General features: G+C 51.1%; 7 protein-coding genes across 7 annotated transcripts; 5 read left to right on the top strand and 2 right to left on the bottom strand.

Annotated features, from left to right (window-relative positions):
- Positions 1 to 65: 65 nt before the first annotated feature.
- On the bottom strand, positions 66 to 3,685 carry NUU61_000510 (uncharacterized protein; the record flags this gene model as incomplete). The annotated part of the gene is made up of 9 exons (XM_056651094.1): positions 66 to 677; positions 737 to 841; positions 900 to 1,028; positions 1,082 to 2,290; positions 2,344 to 2,496; positions 2,559 to 3,191; positions 3,245 to 3,339; positions 3,409 to 3,556; positions 3,611 to 3,685. The coding sequence occupies 9 exons, from the start codon at positions 3,683 to 3,685 to the stop codon at positions 66 to 68; spliced, it is 3,159 nt and encodes a 1,052-aa protein (XP_056515944.1).
- An 824-nt stretch (positions 3,686 to 4,509) lies between these two features.
- Positions 4,510 to 5,172, top strand: NUU61_000511 (uncharacterized protein; the record flags this gene model as incomplete). Its single annotated transcript, XM_056651095.1, has 2 exons — positions 4,510 to 4,743; positions 4,792 to 5,172. 2 exons carry the CDS (start codon positions 4,510 to 4,512, stop codon positions 5,170 to 5,172), a joined length of 615 nt encoding a protein of 204 aa, XP_056515945.1.
- Positions 5,173 to 5,585: 413 nt separating this feature from the next.
- Positions 5,586 to 7,469, top strand: NUU61_000512 (uncharacterized protein; the record flags this gene model as incomplete). The annotated part of the gene is made up of 4 exons (XM_056651096.1): positions 5,586 to 5,900; positions 5,976 to 7,029; positions 7,077 to 7,258; positions 7,317 to 7,469. 4 exons carry the CDS (start codon positions 5,586 to 5,588, stop codon positions 7,467 to 7,469), a joined length of 1,704 nt encoding a protein of 567 aa, XP_056515946.1.
- Positions 7,470 to 7,553: 84 nt separating this feature from the next.
- Positions 7,554 to 9,201, bottom strand: NUU61_000513 (fungal specific transcription factor domain-containing protein; the record flags this gene model as incomplete). Its single annotated transcript, XM_056651097.1, has 3 exons — positions 7,554 to 8,861; positions 8,915 to 9,005; positions 9,059 to 9,201. The coding sequence occupies 3 exons, from the start codon at positions 9,199 to 9,201 to the stop codon at positions 7,554 to 7,556; spliced, it is 1,542 nt and encodes a 513-aa protein (XP_056515947.1).
- Positions 9,202 to 10,313: 1,112 nt separating this feature from the next.
- On the top strand, positions 10,314 to 11,350 carry NUU61_000514 (aromatic alcohol reductase; the record flags this gene model as incomplete). Its single annotated transcript, XM_056651098.1, has 3 exons — positions 10,314 to 10,349; positions 10,418 to 10,831; positions 10,901 to 11,350. 3 exons carry the CDS (start codon positions 10,314 to 10,316, stop codon positions 11,348 to 11,350), a joined length of 900 nt encoding a protein of 299 aa, XP_056515948.1.
- Positions 11,351 to 11,416: 66 nt separating this feature from the next.
- NUU61_000515 (aspartate-semialdehyde dehydrogenase family protein) lies at positions 11,417 to 13,043 on the top strand (the record flags this gene model as incomplete). The annotated part of the gene is made up of 4 exons (XM_056651099.1): positions 11,417 to 11,539; positions 11,801 to 11,867; positions 11,924 to 12,181; positions 12,238 to 13,043. The coding sequence occupies 4 exons, from the start codon at positions 11,417 to 11,419 to the stop codon at positions 13,041 to 13,043; spliced, it is 1,254 nt and encodes a 417-aa protein (XP_056515949.1).
- A 271-nt stretch (positions 13,044 to 13,314) lies between these two features.
- Positions 13,315 to 14,524, top strand: NUU61_000516 (40S ribosomal protein eS4; the record flags this gene model as incomplete). The annotated part of the gene is made up of 5 exons (XM_056651100.1): positions 13,315 to 13,328; positions 13,474 to 13,611; positions 13,668 to 13,952; positions 14,115 to 14,409; positions 14,467 to 14,524. The coding sequence occupies 5 exons, from the start codon at positions 13,315 to 13,317 to the stop codon at positions 14,518 to 14,520; spliced, it is 786 nt and encodes a 261-aa protein (XP_056515950.1). The 3' UTR covers positions 14,521 to 14,524.
- Positions 14,525 to 15,783: the final 1,259 nt, after the last annotated feature.

Below are 15,783 nucleotides of genomic sequence, written 5' to 3' on the forward strand. Positions count from 1 at the left end.
TATCAATCGTATTTAAAACAGGTAATGGATTCAACTAGTAGCATTTAAATAGAGGTAACTAAAGCTTAATGCAGAGCCGGGTGATCATTTGACCCTGAGAAAGCAGTACTCGTAAAGATAAAGTCCCTAGAGGACTCCAGATCCATATCCAAGTTGACTTCCTGAAGTCGATTCTCAGGTTCTTCTTGAATCTCTTGGGTGGACAAATCGCATTGGCTCTGTTTGGAAGCCTGGCTAGATTGCGATTTGGAAGGGCTGTTGCGGTCTGTCTCCGCAAGAGGCTTCCGCACCGACTTTTGTGTGCCAGGTGCAGGGGCAGGTTGACCCTTGGGCGTGCGGACTGCAATGCCAGGGTTCTTGGACGGTGGAGCCTGAGACGGGTGGATGGAGAGGCGGCTGCCCCGGGGTCGGTTTGGACTTGGGTGACTGAGGTTAGACGTCATGTACTCAAAGGACTGGGCGAGTTGCATGTCGTCTTCTTCATTCCGCGTCGGTTGTGGGATGCTGGCACCAGGGGCTGGGGCGACGCTAGACCGAGAACGTTGGTGCCTGCTGGGGTGCTTTGGTTCGGTTGGTTGGGCTGTGAAGCCCATGACGGCCATCAGTCGGCCGATGTGTTGCTGTGCCTCGGAGAACTCTCGAGCTTTGGCTGCGCGTTCATTCCGTAGAGATTGGATCTGGAGGGACAAGTTAAATAAATAAGATGGGGCATTTCTTTTCTCTGTAGATAGCTTACCTTCTTTTCCAGATTCTGAATCCGTTTGTCCTTTGTCTGTGCTTCCTTGGAAGCATCAGATACAGTAATCTGCAAACGCTTTATGTCCTCTTTGTGTCGTGCATTCTAGACAATGCCCATTTAGCGCTGATTTGATACAGGTTGGGATATTCTCAAAACATACTTCCGATGCGGCCTGAGAAGCCTCGGCCTGGTGGTTTTCTTTCATTATCTCGATCTCACGCCTCGACTGCTCCTCGGTCTTTTGCAGAGCAGAGAAGAGACGGTCAATTTCTATGTTTTGTTCTTCCGTCTATAATTAGAGTTAGCCAAAGATCCACAACGGAGAGAAAAGCCAAGACTGACCGTCGTTTTGAAATTACCAAGCTCCATTCGCATGTCCTCTTGGTCTGTCAAGAGACGTTTAACTTCGTCTTCTTTCAGAGTAGAAAGCCGTTTGCTCTCTTCAAGAAGCCCTGCCAAGCTACCGATTTCTCGACGCAAAGACGCAGAGTCGTCCAGGGAGGTAGCTTTCTCCTTGGAAACACTATCCAGCGTCTTCCTCGTCTGCTCATTCTCAGCTTGCAAAGAGTGTACTTCTTCCTGCAGCTCCTCCAACAGATCATCCTTTTCGGTCAAAGTAGCAATCAAGTCAAGCTCCCTAGTTCGAGCCTTTTCCTTTTCAACCCGGATTATCTCGTCGGAGCTGCATCGCTGCTCCCGGAGTGCGTGGTGTGTAGAGTCCAGAGATGCAGACAACTCTTCCACTCTAGTGCAAGCATGTTCGGCGTGTTCTCCAAGCTGAGCTATCTCCTGCTGTAGATTGGAGATAGTGCTGGATAACTGCTGCAGTTGCGTTTCTAGCTCCCTGTTGTGTCGTTTCAGTTCTTCGGTTTCGATGATGTACCCGTCTCGCTCCTCTTCGACCGCCCGTAGCGGTGCCTCGGTATTGTAGCAGCGACGCTCCAGATCAAAGCAGAGCTCTTCGGCTTTCTTCATTGTAGCATTGTGGAATGTTTGCGCGTTTTTCATGAACGTGTCAGTAAACCCAGCACGCCAGTCCCGAGATGAACAATGAGCTGACAGAAAATCTGGTGTGTCGCGCAAAGCTAGGGAGCCACGGAAGTCTGCTGGTTTCGACTTCGAAAATGCACATTTGCTGCCTGACAATGATTTCTCCATGCGGTCTACAAAGACCCTCATGATTTTGATGCTGGTGTCCTCGGCCCCGTTTCGTGCAAGAGCGGCGGAAGAATAGAGATCGAAAAGATCAAGAAACAGTTTGTTCTGAGCACTGCTCAAGGCAGACTCACAAGTACTAGACCCATCACATTGGCTTTGAGCTGGCTTGGCGGGGAAGTGCTCAAGCATAGGTCCGATTGTATCTGTACCAATGGCGAACACCGTGCTGTTGATGATAGTCAGTTCCGGTTGGAATTTGGTATTTTTCAAACCAATAAGAATCAAGTGCGCCAATCGGATGGTTAACAAAGTGTTTTCGCTGGGCGAAGCACTGTGTGCCAGAGCGGCAAATATAAAACTCAACAGTTCCTTGATGGAAGATTCCCCGCAATCCTGCTCAGGTCAGAAGGAAAGAAATAACAGAGGAAAAGGGCCGGGATACTAACAGCCAACGATTCTGCAAGGCGTGGAATTAGATGCGGTGGTATGGCCTGCAAATCCTTCTTGCTGTCCTTCGAGATGAGGGTTTGCAAACCAAGCCCGCGCATCTGAGATGGAATTGACTGAGGGGGGAGAAGAGTGTGCAGAAATACCACGCCCTATACCAAAATACCAAAAGTTCAGCCATAACCGCCAAATAATGTATCTAGGTCAGCCATACCATCATCCGAATCTCATCGTCGAGACCCTTCCTGGCAATCTTTTCACACAATTTGCCGATCTTAGAAGAATTGCCCGAAATCCAAGTTTGTTTCTGGTCAATCTCAAGAGCATCGGCAATGCAAATAGCCAGACGAATACTTTCCGCAGCCGCAGACGGAGTTAAGCTATTGCAGCTAGACGAGCACGCCAAGATCACGCGCAAAACAACCAAATCCAAGGTCTTCATGCCGCGCTTCGGGCCGAAGAAATGCTTGATGTTAAGAAGCCAAGATGGAGCTTCCGGTCCGTGTTGTTGTTTGTGGTGGTGGCGATAATATGCAGTATCAAATGCAGATGCAATTGGCGCAAAGGTTGCTAGGCACAGGAGGTTACCCATGTGGTCGTCGAGGTTGCGCAGGGTCTTGGTGAATTCCAGTTGCAGATTCGACAGGGTTTCTGAGGAAAGCTCGTATAGGATCCTTAGGGATCCTTGGAGACCATTTATTAGAGTGTGCAGAGGCGTGATTGTCTCAGCGCAGGGATTTTCTGCCATTCGAGAAACTAGCTTCGTGATGAAGCTAGATAGACGCGCTGGTGGCACAACCTCGGATGGGAGAGGTGATGACAGCAGGACAACACATGCCGGGTAGTACTATTCTTATGAGTCACTACAAATCAAATTGTGGGATAGTTCAATGAACTCACCTCGAGCTCCTCGGCGTCGAGAGTCTTTTCGAGAAAGCCATCCAAGATGACCGGGTGGCGCTCCAGCAACGCATCTCGAAAGGATGTTACAGACGCTAATAGAGATCAATCCTCATTCTTATTTCGCAAAGGACAAAGCTGGGCTGATTTTCGGGAGAGCATACCAAAAGCGGAAACAAGTGGAAGCGCGACGCGAGATCGAGACAGCCCTTCGACCAGCACATCGGCCAACAGCCCGACCTGGCAAGGTTTGTAGAAAGCCCAGGACTCAATTGTAGAGTTCGAGCATTGATGGGCGAGCTCGTGCAGATCCTAAAGGCCTACGTTATCATTCAGCCGTCGGGCGCGATGTTAAAATCGACATACCTGCAGCGAGGGCGCATAAGGTGCAGTGACAACGCGTTCTATCTGGTGCACGAGGCGAGCCAGGTCGTCTGCCATTTTATCCAAACGACTTTCAATGGAGATTGCCTCTATCTTGGTTTCGGCGTTAGCACAATGCGATGGTCAATGTTAAGGTTGTGAAGTGGTGGGTTCTCTGCTGGTTGCCCCCTCAACCAGCCCTGGCGTGGGATGTGCCAATGACATGCGACAAGCAACGATCTCGAGAGAGTAACCGTTTGGAGATCAGGTAAATGTTTGATATATCCATGTATAGTTTAAATTTATTGTAAGCTTGTAGGAATAGTTTGGTCTTTGTACTCTGGACCGAATGGACTGTTGAGCCTGCATCTCCCCTGGTAGATTAAGACATACAATCGAGAAAAGAATATACCACACTAGACGTCCAGTTGTAAATTTCAAAATGCCATACAGAAAAAAGTGGGGATAGGTATCAAATATCAGTAAACCACACATTCATGTCATTCCCGATAGATATCCGCTTTCAAGGTTCTAATTGAAAAGGTTGACTGGTGCCATTGGGGATGGACGATCAAACTAGACAAGGGCCGAGGTAACAAGAGGCACAAAAGGTATACAATATGGCATGGGCAAACACACTCTCGCCATTTCCCCGGCCGACTTACCCGTCATCTTCAAGGTATGCAATCCATGAATCGCCAATCGAACTTGAAAAAGGTTAAAACAAAACTAGAACTTGCTGATCCACTTTAATTATCTAGTTGGTCTACGCTTTCGAGCCGCTGTATATCACCACAGTGCGCATCATCAAATTCTCCGTCTTGTTGATGTACTACCGCATCTTCCCCGTCCGCTTCATTTGAATCCCCGGCTATCTCCTCGGCGGCATCAAGCTTACCTGGATGATCTCCGTCAGCCTGGTCGCCATCTTTCAATGCTCACCGGTGTCCAAGGAGTGGAATCCCACCCTCCCAGGCAGCTGCATTAACCTTCAAAGCAGCCTTGATCGGGGACGGGGTCCCGAATTTTGTCACGGATATCCTGATTTTGGCACCACCAGCCAAACTCGTCTGGGGACTGCAGGCGAGTGTTTGGCAGCGCGTGTCGATTATTCTAGTGTTTCTAAGTGGGAGTTTGTACGCGCCCCTCCCCTCTGTGCCTTTGGCGAAGCTGTATACTAACAGAAGAAACGCATTAGCGTCGTCTTCGCGAGCATTTATAGTTTCAGTCGCATCTTCATCTTCGACCAAAAAGACATCGCCTGGACCCTGGCCGATGCCCAGATCTGGTGTGTGATTGAAACCGCCGCGGGCGTGATCTCGGCCTGTCTGCCGACGACCGCACCGCTCGTCAAGTTCTGCACCACGGGTGTCTTTTCGACGGCGCGCTCGCTCTCCAAATCTAACCACACCGACTCCCGTGGTGGTGCTGGCGTTGTGGGATCGGCTTCTGCTGATGGCGGAGCCGTAGGCGATGGGTCCCGTCGCAGTGGAGAGAATTACACACTGGGAGATCTGGGGCATGGGAATCGGGGAAGCAGTTCACAATTGAAGGGGAAGGGGTAGACCGCCATTCGGGCAGATGGGGATAGTGATTGACCTTATATGATTATGGCCATGTGTATTCCCAATATATCAAAAATCCAAACCTCTAGCGAGTGACAATTGCACAGCATCAACAAGCAGATGTCGACATTGAAGGAGAGAAACCCTAATTCGAAGTTCCCCTCACAAAAACGAACCCCCACGGCACCCCCCACGCACCGGCTTCTCGGCCGAACTCCGACCGTCTCGCTGGCCATTTCCCGAGTCCAAGTAACCGCAATCACATCATGGACGCCATATCGACACGGGCCTATTCATTTCTTCCAGACGCTTCCAACCTGAAATTGATAGCTATGCAATAGACATTTTGCTTCCACATTTTATCCATATTGTTGTCTGCACATCCTTCACTCTCTCTCCCTCTCCCGTTCACCATGCGAGTACTGGTTCCTCGGTTCCCCACTCCCCGCGCGGTTCAATGCCGCCCCCGGATTTCACACCGCCAGCGTATTCTGGCTTGTGGTGTCCGATTCAACAATTCCAGTGCTGGAGCAGATAGAACAAAGAGCGGTTATAGTCCCTCTTACTCGGATTCCTCTACAAACCCGCCGCCGCCCTTTTGGACGTCCAGCAAAGCGCTGTTGATCTCCGCAGCAACTGCGGGGTTGGGGTATGGCTATGCGTCGTACCAGAGCACAGAATCAACACCCACGAAGCCACAGTATGGCTCGGCCAAAGACTTCGAAAAGGTAAGTCAAACATGAAACTATCACGAAAGAATCAAGTCTCTAGAGGAAACACAAAAGACTAACACCTACCACCAGGCCATCCAAGAAATCCGCACCAAGCTCGGCGACGACGCTGTCAGCACCGACGAAGACGAGCTCCAGCAGCACGGGTTCTCAGAATGGTCAAGTCTCAACGCCGACCGACTACCCGTGGCAATCGCCTACCCCCAAACCACAGAAGAGGTATCCGAGATCGCCAAGATCTGCCACAAGCACCGCATGCCCATGATCCCGTACTCGGGCGGCTCGAGTCTCGAGGCCAATTTCTCCGCGCCGCACGGGGGCATGACCATCGATTTCGCATTCATGAACCGCATCCTGACGATCCACGAGGAGGACATGGACGTGGTGGTGCAGCCGTCGATCCAGTGGATGGATCTGAACGAGAAGATCAAGCACACGGGTCTCTTCTTCCCCGTGGACCCGGGGCCGTCCGCCATGATAGGGGGAATGGTTGGCACAAACTGCAGCGGGACGAATGCTGTGCGCTATGGGACGATGAAGGACTGGGTGATTAACCTTACTGTTGTGCTGGCGGATGGCCGCGTTCTCAAGACGCGGAGACGGCCGCGGAAAACCTCGGCTGGGTATAACCTCACCGGCATGTTTGTTGGCTCCGAGGGCACGCTGGGGATTGTGACTGAGGCGACGTTGAAACTTGCTGTGATTCCCGAGGAGACTCGGGTTGGGGTGGTTGCGTTCCCGACGATTCGTGATGCCGCCTCGACTGCCATGCAGCTGATTCGCAAAGGGATTCCCGTGCAGTGCATGGAGGTATTGGACGATGTGCAGATGGACGTCATTAACCGGGCCGGGGGTACGGGTCGCTCCTGGAAGACCTCGCCGACACTCTTCTTCAAGTTTTCTGGGACTACGGCAGGTGTCGCGGATAGCATCAACTTGACCACGAAGCTCGCCCAGAATAACAGCGCAGAATCCTTTGAGTTTGCCCAAGATGAGCGTGAAGCCCATGACCTCTGGTCTGCACGCAAGCAGTCACTGTGGAGCATGATGGCCTTGCGCAGAGAAGGCTCCGAGGTATGGTCGACAGATGTCGCCGTGCCGATTTCCAGGTTGCCTGATATCATCGGTATGACTCCCTCGAGGAATGTTTATTGTCTAGACTGACGACATTAGAAATCTCAAAGAAAGAACTCGATGATCTCGGCATGTTCGCCAGTGTTCTCGGACACATTGGGGACGGCAACTTCCATGCCAGCATCATGTATGACCGACACAAGCCCGGCGAAAGGGAGAAAGTCGAAAAAGTAGTTTATGACATGGTTGATCGTGCTCTTGACATGGAGGGTTCCTGCACTGTACATATCCCCTTCACCCTCCATTGACAAGAGCTTGCTCACTAACCGAATTGCTTAGGGAGAACACGGTGTAGGTCTAGGCAAGAAAGACTCCCTCAAAAAAGAGCTGGGCCCGGGAACCATCGATATTATGCGCAGCATCAAGCGCTCACTGGATCCGCACTGGCTTTTGAACCCGGGAAAGATTTTCGACATGGAAGACGACGCATAAAAGTGGATATAGTGTGCTTGGAATGGCACCATGTAAATAGCATGTTCCGAAGAACCTTGAATATTTAGAATCAATTTCTGTTGTTCAAAGCCAAGGTGCAGACACGTCTTGCTCGGTCTCCAACACCTGGAAGTATTTCTCGAAGATGCTTGCGCTCCATTGGCAAGCGGTGCCCGAGCTCGGTATATCTGCAGGCTCGCTCAATGTCTCTGGCTGTGATAAAGCGTCGGTGGCTGTAGCAGCCGCAGCCGCATTCGCAAGCGCCCACATTCGAGGAACATCTTCTTGGGGATCTTCTTGGGTTGCTGATCGAGACACTGGTGGTTGCAGGCGACGTTTTGGGCTGCGGCTTTCTTGCTCTGACGACCAATTTGCGCCTTCGCTAATCCCATGCTTAGATACTCCATAGGAAACCTGCTGTTGCGGTGTCACACTGATAGTGTCGGACCGCTCTTGACCGTTGCTATCATTCGACAGTGATCCCCATTGCGCTGAAGCAGGCGGCACTATGGCTCTAGCAAGCAAAGCCTTAGAGCGTAGCTCTTCGATATATATCCAGCGGTGATTTCGATAATGAGCGGCATTATTTTTCCAGTAAAAGTATACCTCGTCAACTGATTGCCACGCCAGGGTCACACCGTCCCCTCTCGGAACCAGAGACAGGTGGATTAGAAGGTAGGAGAGTGCATCCCATTCAATATAAGTCTGGAAAAGCCACAGCCACTGCTTGCCTTTGTCATAGTTTCGTAAAGAGCGAGCCCGCTGCAGTATTTCCACACAGATGTTGCGGAAATTCTCGCGCATGAGTACAGTCTGATTCTTTCTTGTCCGCGGCTTGCTCACACTCAGTTTGAGTTTCACGAGGATTAGTCGGCTGGACGCTGCAGTGACGAAATTGAGAGGCAGACTTTTGTCGCATTGCCACAGATATTGCTTCTCTATTCGCTGTCTGAACCCATCAATCGCTTTGCATTTCTGCGCAGCCCCTAGAGTGGGATAGGCGTTCGCGCGACAGAATTGGTCAGAGAAAACCATTCGACGAGCGAAATTGCTCACTTCAAGACGGACCAAGCTAAACAGCATCTCTGTTCTCTCTGCCCTGTTATGAGGTAATGTGCTCATGTCGGGATCGAGACTGGCGTCGTTGACATTTGACGGGAATCTGGTGTTGAATGACGAGTCCAGAATGCGCGGGTCACAGCCGTGGTCCTCGGCTGTGCGGACATCTAGAATTACAATCTGCCACCAGAGTCGACGTCGTATCTCGACTTGGAAGGGCGAAAGGTTGGATATGTCTCCGTCGCGATGTAGGCCGATCTTGACGGCAATGGCAATGGCAACTCCAACTAGGGTATTGACATCAGGTCCATGTTCGTCACATCGACCACAAGTCTACAAGGGAAATATTAGCTTGTGTATCATTTATTAGAATTGAGGTCACAGACAAGGTATATGACAAATGCTTGCAGAACCGTTATGTCAAAGGAGCTCAGCAGGTCTGCCTGGGAAAGAGAATTCTCGACTCCGGTGCGGTACCTTATACTATTAGCGTGGCCCACTCCCCGATGTATAAGAGTCAACAAGAATACCTTTTTAGCAGTTCGTGTTTGTCTTCGTTGAATTCCGTACGACACTCCTCGGCTGGCATGGTCACCACTGCCGCGTAGTATATTGCAAACATCAAGCATCCAAACGGTAAGTCAGGGTCAGCTTGGCCTCGAATAGATTTCATGATGTGTTTTTGAACTGTCAGTGTATGGAACATCTTGAGAATGGGATCGACTGTTTCGATGTATTTTTGCCATAAGAACAATCTTGTCGCTGGGGGTGGATGAAGGGTTGCCGTAGGTTCCGAGCTAGGAACATCAAATAGAGAGCTCGATGAGCTACCATGCGATTTATGCCATCTTGAAGTTTCGTGAGGTTCTTCAATATGAGCAGACCAAGTTGTGTCGAGGTCATGTTCAGTACTCTAGATTTATTGTTAGCATATCTTCTCTGAACCCAGAGACAATACCAACATGGTCGCTTCGACCCCGGGAAGAGTTCTGGTCCACATGCTGGCGACCCTCGTCCCAGGTCTCCTGTCTTTCAGTGCGATGAATGCTCCCAGTAGAATGCGAGCATTGATTCGGCTGAACAACTTCCCAGATATGCGAAAGGCTTCGCTCCAAGGACTGCAGCGTGCGCTCAATCCTATCAATGCGAGCGGCCACATCGCCATCGCTGTTTGACTTATTCGAGCTGTGTCTCGGCGGGTAGCGACATTGAATCTTAACTCGGACGCAATACGAACAAGGCTCCGATCTGTCGCATTTGATCTTTCGTCGGTGGCACTCGAGACACGATCGGCCTGTGGTGATAGTGCGCGACATCGGAAATCAAGTGTAGTAAACTGGGTCAAGGTATCAGTTGGGGGCGAGAGAGATTGTTGCAACAGCGTGATGACTCGCCGGTGTAGCCAAAGTGAGATCCTTCGTTGATTGGCTGGGGCGGAGGGACGGACACCAGCGCCGCATTGCTAAGCACTTGTGGGGCGACGATGGGGCGAAATTGTATCAACATGGCAGTTCGACTACAATCGAGCACGCAAATATTGCTCTCGTCTACTTTGAGTCGGGCGGAGCGGAGTCGGAGTCCGTATTGCTAAGCAGAATTAAAATGGATTCGTGATATTGAGTATGTAATACAAACATAGACACCTCGGTGCGTATAGATCTATGAGACTACCAGCCCAAGCATATAAAGACGCCGTCCTTCTCCCTTCATCGCATCTTCTCCAGACACAAAAAAGTAAACAATAGATATCCCAGGTCAATTTCAACCACCACTCGGCAAACCACAATGACTTCCTCTTCGAAGAACATTGCCATTTTCGGGGTATGAGAGCTTCCTACCCAAATACATTCCCACCAGAACGTCAGTGCATGCATTAACACCCCCCTCAGGCCAGCGGCAGCATTGGCAAGATCATCCTCAACAGCCTAGTAGCATCTTCGCAATTCACGGTCACCGTGATCTCCCGCCAAGAAAGCGAAGCAGCATTTCCCTCGGACGTCGCCGTTCACAAGACCGACTTCTCAAACGCAGGCCTTGAGGCCGCCCTCAAGGGCCAGGACGCCGTCATCTCGGCGGTGGGAGCCACTGCATTCGGCGAGCAAAAGAAGATTGTGGACGCTGCCATCCGGGCGGGTGTTAAGCGCTTCATCCCATCGGAGTTCTCGGCAAGCAGCCAGAACGAAGCCGTGCTGCAGCTCCTGCCACTGTTTGGGCAGAAGAAAGAGCTGATCGAGTACCTCAAGACCAAGGAATCGGAAGGTCTGACCTGGACGGGTATTGCGACCTCCTTGCTGTTTGACTGGGTAAGTGAATCACGAGTCTCTAGAATTGTGCGAACATAATATCCTGATCTGTGTTATTTTTTCCAATAGGGTCTTGGGAACGGCTTCTTGGAATTTGACATTGCCAATCGTTCGGCAACCATCTGGGATGGCGGTAACCATAGCTTCACTCTGACCAACGAGAAGCAGCTCGGTCAGTCTGTCGTCTCGGTCCTGCAACATCCACAGGAAACCAGCAACAAATACCTGTACGTGGCCTCGGTGGAGACCACGCAGAAAGAAATCCTGGCGACTTTGGAAGAAGCAACGGGGGCCAAGTGGACTGTGAAGGAGACAACCACCGACGCGGAAGTTAGTGGGGGATTCAAGAAGCTCGGCGCGGGGGATTTCAGCGGCGCCTTTGCGCTGGTTCGTGCCACTGGATTCGGCAACACCCCTGGTCTCCATGCGAACTACGCCAAGGACGAGAGTCTTGCAAACGCGGTGTTGGGGCTGTCATTGGAAAGTATCCAGGAGACGATCAAGCGAGTGGTGCAATAGATATTGGTAGATGACAAGCAGCCATTCAATGTGAATTGTTCCTTCATACCTCCGTCGCGTCAGCCAATGGCGTCGCAGAAAAATCTTGACCGGGCGCGTGCTGACTCAGCCGAGGGTGGGGTGATTGGCGCTGCGATATCGCAGTCGAGTCGAGTTGCCACCAGCTCTCCCTCATCAACTGCGAAAGTGGTAAGTGCAATTGCGTGTATGGTGTTGCTTTTTCTGTTGTTGCGCATTGGGCAATTGGACTGTGAAGTCTGTGAGTCAATGGACCCGGAAGACCTGCCTAGCAGTAACTATGCGGGGCTCTGGAACGGTTGACTCACTGGTCTCTTAGTGTTCCAATTGCGCCTCTAACTAGTGTTTTGGATCTTTGGATATATCTGTTATTGTTGCTTGGTTGTAGTTGATTGGATTTGAATATCCCTGAAATACTAACTCCCACCTCAGATTGACGCTCATCTTTACACATACACATCAAGCAAGATGGCTCCCTCATTCCCGAAGAAGAAGTGCGGTATGTCACTCTGCCCTCCTATTCATGTGTGTTTCTATGTTTCTGACAACATACAGGTGTTCTGGGTGCCACAGGCTCCGTGGGCCAGCGATTTATCCTCTTGCTGGCAGACCACCCCTTCCTGGAGCTCGAGGCTGTTGGTGCCTCTGAACGCTCTGCTGGCAAGAAGTACAAGGATGCCGTGCGATGGAAGCAATCCTCTTCGATGTCCGAGAAGCTCAGTAACCTTGTCTTGCGGGAATGCAGGGCCGAGCAGTTCAAGGACTGTGACCTGGTCTTCTCCGGATTGAACAGCGATATTGCTGGCGAGACAGGTATGGACTCTATAATATTCAAGAAATCAATAATAATATATACTGACGCTCTACAGAAATGGAATTCATCAAGGCAGACATTCCTGTCTTCTCCAATGCCAAGAACTACCGCAAGCACCCCGCCGTGCCCTTGGTGGTGCCCACGGTCAACCCCCAGCACCTGGACCTGATCCCCCACCAGCGCAAGCACTTTGGCTTGAACAAGGGATTTCTGGTCTGCAACTCCAACTGTGCCGTCATCGGCATTGTTATCCCATTCGCCGCCCTCCAGGCCAAGTTCGGCCCCGTCGAGGAGGTGGAGGTGTTCACCGAGCAGGCAGTCTCTGGCGCCGGCTACCCGGGCGTGCCCAGCATGGATGTTGTGGACAACGTCATCCCGTACATCAGCGGCGAGGAAGACAAGCTGGAGAATGAAGCCCAGAAGATCCTGGGTGCCCTGAACACCGACGCTACGGCATTCGACGAGCAGGCCGGTCTGCGAATTGGCGCCACCTGCACCCGTGTGGGTGTCACAGATGGCCACATGGCCTTTGTGTCGCTGCGATTCAAGAACCGTCCCGGTCCCAACGCAGAGCAAGTTGCGCAAGCGCTGCGCGAGTACCAGTCCGAGGCGCAAAAGTTGGGTGCTCCCTCGGCTCCCCAGCCGGCCATCAAGGTGTTTGACGAGCCCGACCGACCCCAGCCCCGACTGGACCGCGATATCTCCGGAGGATACACCGTCAGCGTGGGGCGAGTGCGCGAGGGTGCCGAGGGTGGTTACTTCGACCTCCGTTTTGCCGCGCTCTCCCACAACACCGTCATTGGTGCCGCCGGATCATCCATCCTGAATGCCGAGGTTGCGGTGATCAAGGGATACATCTAAAATGTAGATATGAAAAGTGGCATTATCAGCGCAGAATAAATAGACGCGTTTCGTACATATTTCCCAAAAAGGAAACAGTATGGGTATTATATAATCATTTGATGACGTAATTTTATACACTAGCCCTTTATGGACTAGTAGGTGTTAGGGCTCAACCCACAGACACCGTGCGCTAAGCGAAATAGATTATCACTTGTCGTGCCCTTGACTCTTCTCTCTCCATCGCGACTCTTCGACACCACACCGGGTACAGGTCGACAATTCAGTCAAAATGGCTCGCGGACCGTAAGTTTCATGCCATCTCCTCTGTCTTTCAGTCGCAAAAAATTGGTCTCAGCACCCTCGCATGGGGTTTCAACCCGTTTCGGACTTTCGCTTGCAGACTCGACAAATTATGATTTCGAGATGGCTAACTCCAATTTCCCAACAGTAAGAAGCACCAGAAGCGCCTTAGCGCGCCCTCGCACTGGCTCCTGGACAAGATGTCCGGAACCTACGCGCCCAAGGCCTCCCCCGGTCCTCACAAGCTCCGGGACTGTCTGCCCCTGATCGTCTTCATTCGCAACCGGTACGATTCAAATACAACCGCCTCCAACAACCAGCAAGCTAATATTTGTGCCACAGTCTCAAGTACGCCCTGAACGGTCGTGAGGTCAAGGCCATCATGATGCAGCGTCTGGTCAAGGTCGACGGCAAGGTCCGCACCGACACCACCTACCCCGCTGGTTTCATGGACGTCATCTCCCTGGAGAAGACCGGCGAGCACTTCCGTCTCGTCTACGACACCAAGGGCCGTTTCACCGTGCACCGCATCCAGGCCGAGGAGGCCGAGTTCAAGCTGTGCAAGGTCAAGCGCGTTCAGCTCGGCAAGGGCGGGATCCCATTCTTGGTTACGCACGATGCGAGAACGTGAGTGCATACTCTCCACAAGTTCCGTGTCATTCAGTCGTTGGACCAAGCTTTGGTTGATCGGCGGAGGACGAAGAACTTTTTTTTATTTCTGCCCTGCATACTGGCAACAGTAAGACCCCGGGCATACAGAACAAGGATTTGCTAATTCGTGTCTTGCAGCATCCGGTACCCCGACCCCGCCATCAAGGTCAATGACACCGTCAAGGTGGACATTGCCACTGGCAAGATCGCCGACTTCGTCCGCTTCGACAGCGGCGTTGTCTGCATGGTCACTGGTGGTCGTAACATGGGTCGTGTTGGTGTTGTCACTCACCGTGAGCGCCATGACGGTGGTTTCAACGTCGTCCACGTCAAGGACGCCATTGACAACACCTTCGCCACCCGTGAGTCCAACGTCTTCGTCATTGGACAGGAGAAGCCCTGGATCTCCCTGCCCAAGGGCAAGGGTGTCAAGGTATGTTTGAACTTCACTTTCTTGGTTTTGCGATCCACAAACTAACATGTTTCGCAGCTCTCCATCTCTGAGGAGCGTGACCGCCGCCGTGCCCACGCCATTGCCAACTAAATGTTGTAAGACATTGGCAATGAGTGTGTGTGCGATTTCCAGTCTCTGGAAATGAAATAAAAAAGAAACCAAGAAAACCACAGTAGCTGGGAAACAGCGTCTTGTCTTGCTGTATGGGCTTGGATGATGCTTCGTAGATTCAAACCATAGCAAACAAAACTGGGACGGCATACCCGTCTCGTTTCCGAGTGATATGATACCATTTAACGTTACCTTTCTCGAATGATTTAATGAGCCTGTCTGGATTCCTGGTCCTCGCCTTGTCACCCTTGCTTTGCTCGAGTAGAATGAGCATGTGCCATGATGGCTGTTGCAGACCACTGCCCGATAGTCCTGGACATCTTGCTGCTTTGCAGTGATATCGACCAACGCCAAGTACATGTCTGGTCTTAGGTTCCATTCAAAAGATTTGGCTCCTGGTTATGAGTAGCTGAGCCCACCCGATCTGCTGCAACAGAATAAACAATCAAAGTGCCACTATCTATATTTCGATATCCCATCTCGATACATTCAAGGATATGCCAACCCACTTTTTTCTTACCTTGTGCTCTCAGAATGAATGATATACCCCCGAGGACGTAATTTGTCGATTTCCAAGAATAGCCTCGGCTTTTCTGAAGCCCTAACAACAACCATATCCACATCCCATCATGCATGAACACGGGTTACGCGGAGTACCAAGTTCCCGTCTGACGCAGAGTCATGACGATCGATGAATGGAAACACCCGGTGTAGTCGCCTGATTCATTCTTCAAATTGCAGATGACTTTCACTCTACACAAAATATACCCCCCGCGCTATCTCCGCTGTGGAAGGAGGTGATCATCCCTTTTTCATCTACCAAGTGGATAGTCGAGACGATCAACGGAATTTAGAAGCACCGTGAGCCATTAGATCTGCTGTTGATGATCGGTTGACAAATACTTTGCACCAATGAAGCGGTGCGCTGATCTAGCCTGGGACTATACTGTATTTCGAACTGTATTTCTATACTTGGATGATTTTGAATCCTGATGCTAATGCTAATGCTAATACAATGCAAGCAGCAAAAGTTCCCGCGGTGGAGAGCCTTCGGCGCATGTCGCAAAACTCCCGCATATATTTCCCGTGCAAGATGGGTGGAAATAATGTCCGGAATGCAGCTATATGACACCAGGGAAATTGGGATGAACCACGCAACGTGTCGTCTCCTATCATGATGCCATTGCCAGAGAACTAAATGAGACCAAAAGGACTAAAAAAAAAAAAAACAAAGGATTCTTG

This window comes from Penicillium alfredii (genome assembly GCF_028826965.1).
Source record: "Penicillium alfredii strain IBT 34128 chromosome Unknown utg000001l_segment0_segment0, whole genome shotgun sequence".
Lineage (NCBI taxonomy): Eukaryota > Fungi > Ascomycota > Eurotiomycetes > Eurotiales > Aspergillaceae > Penicillium > Penicillium alfredii.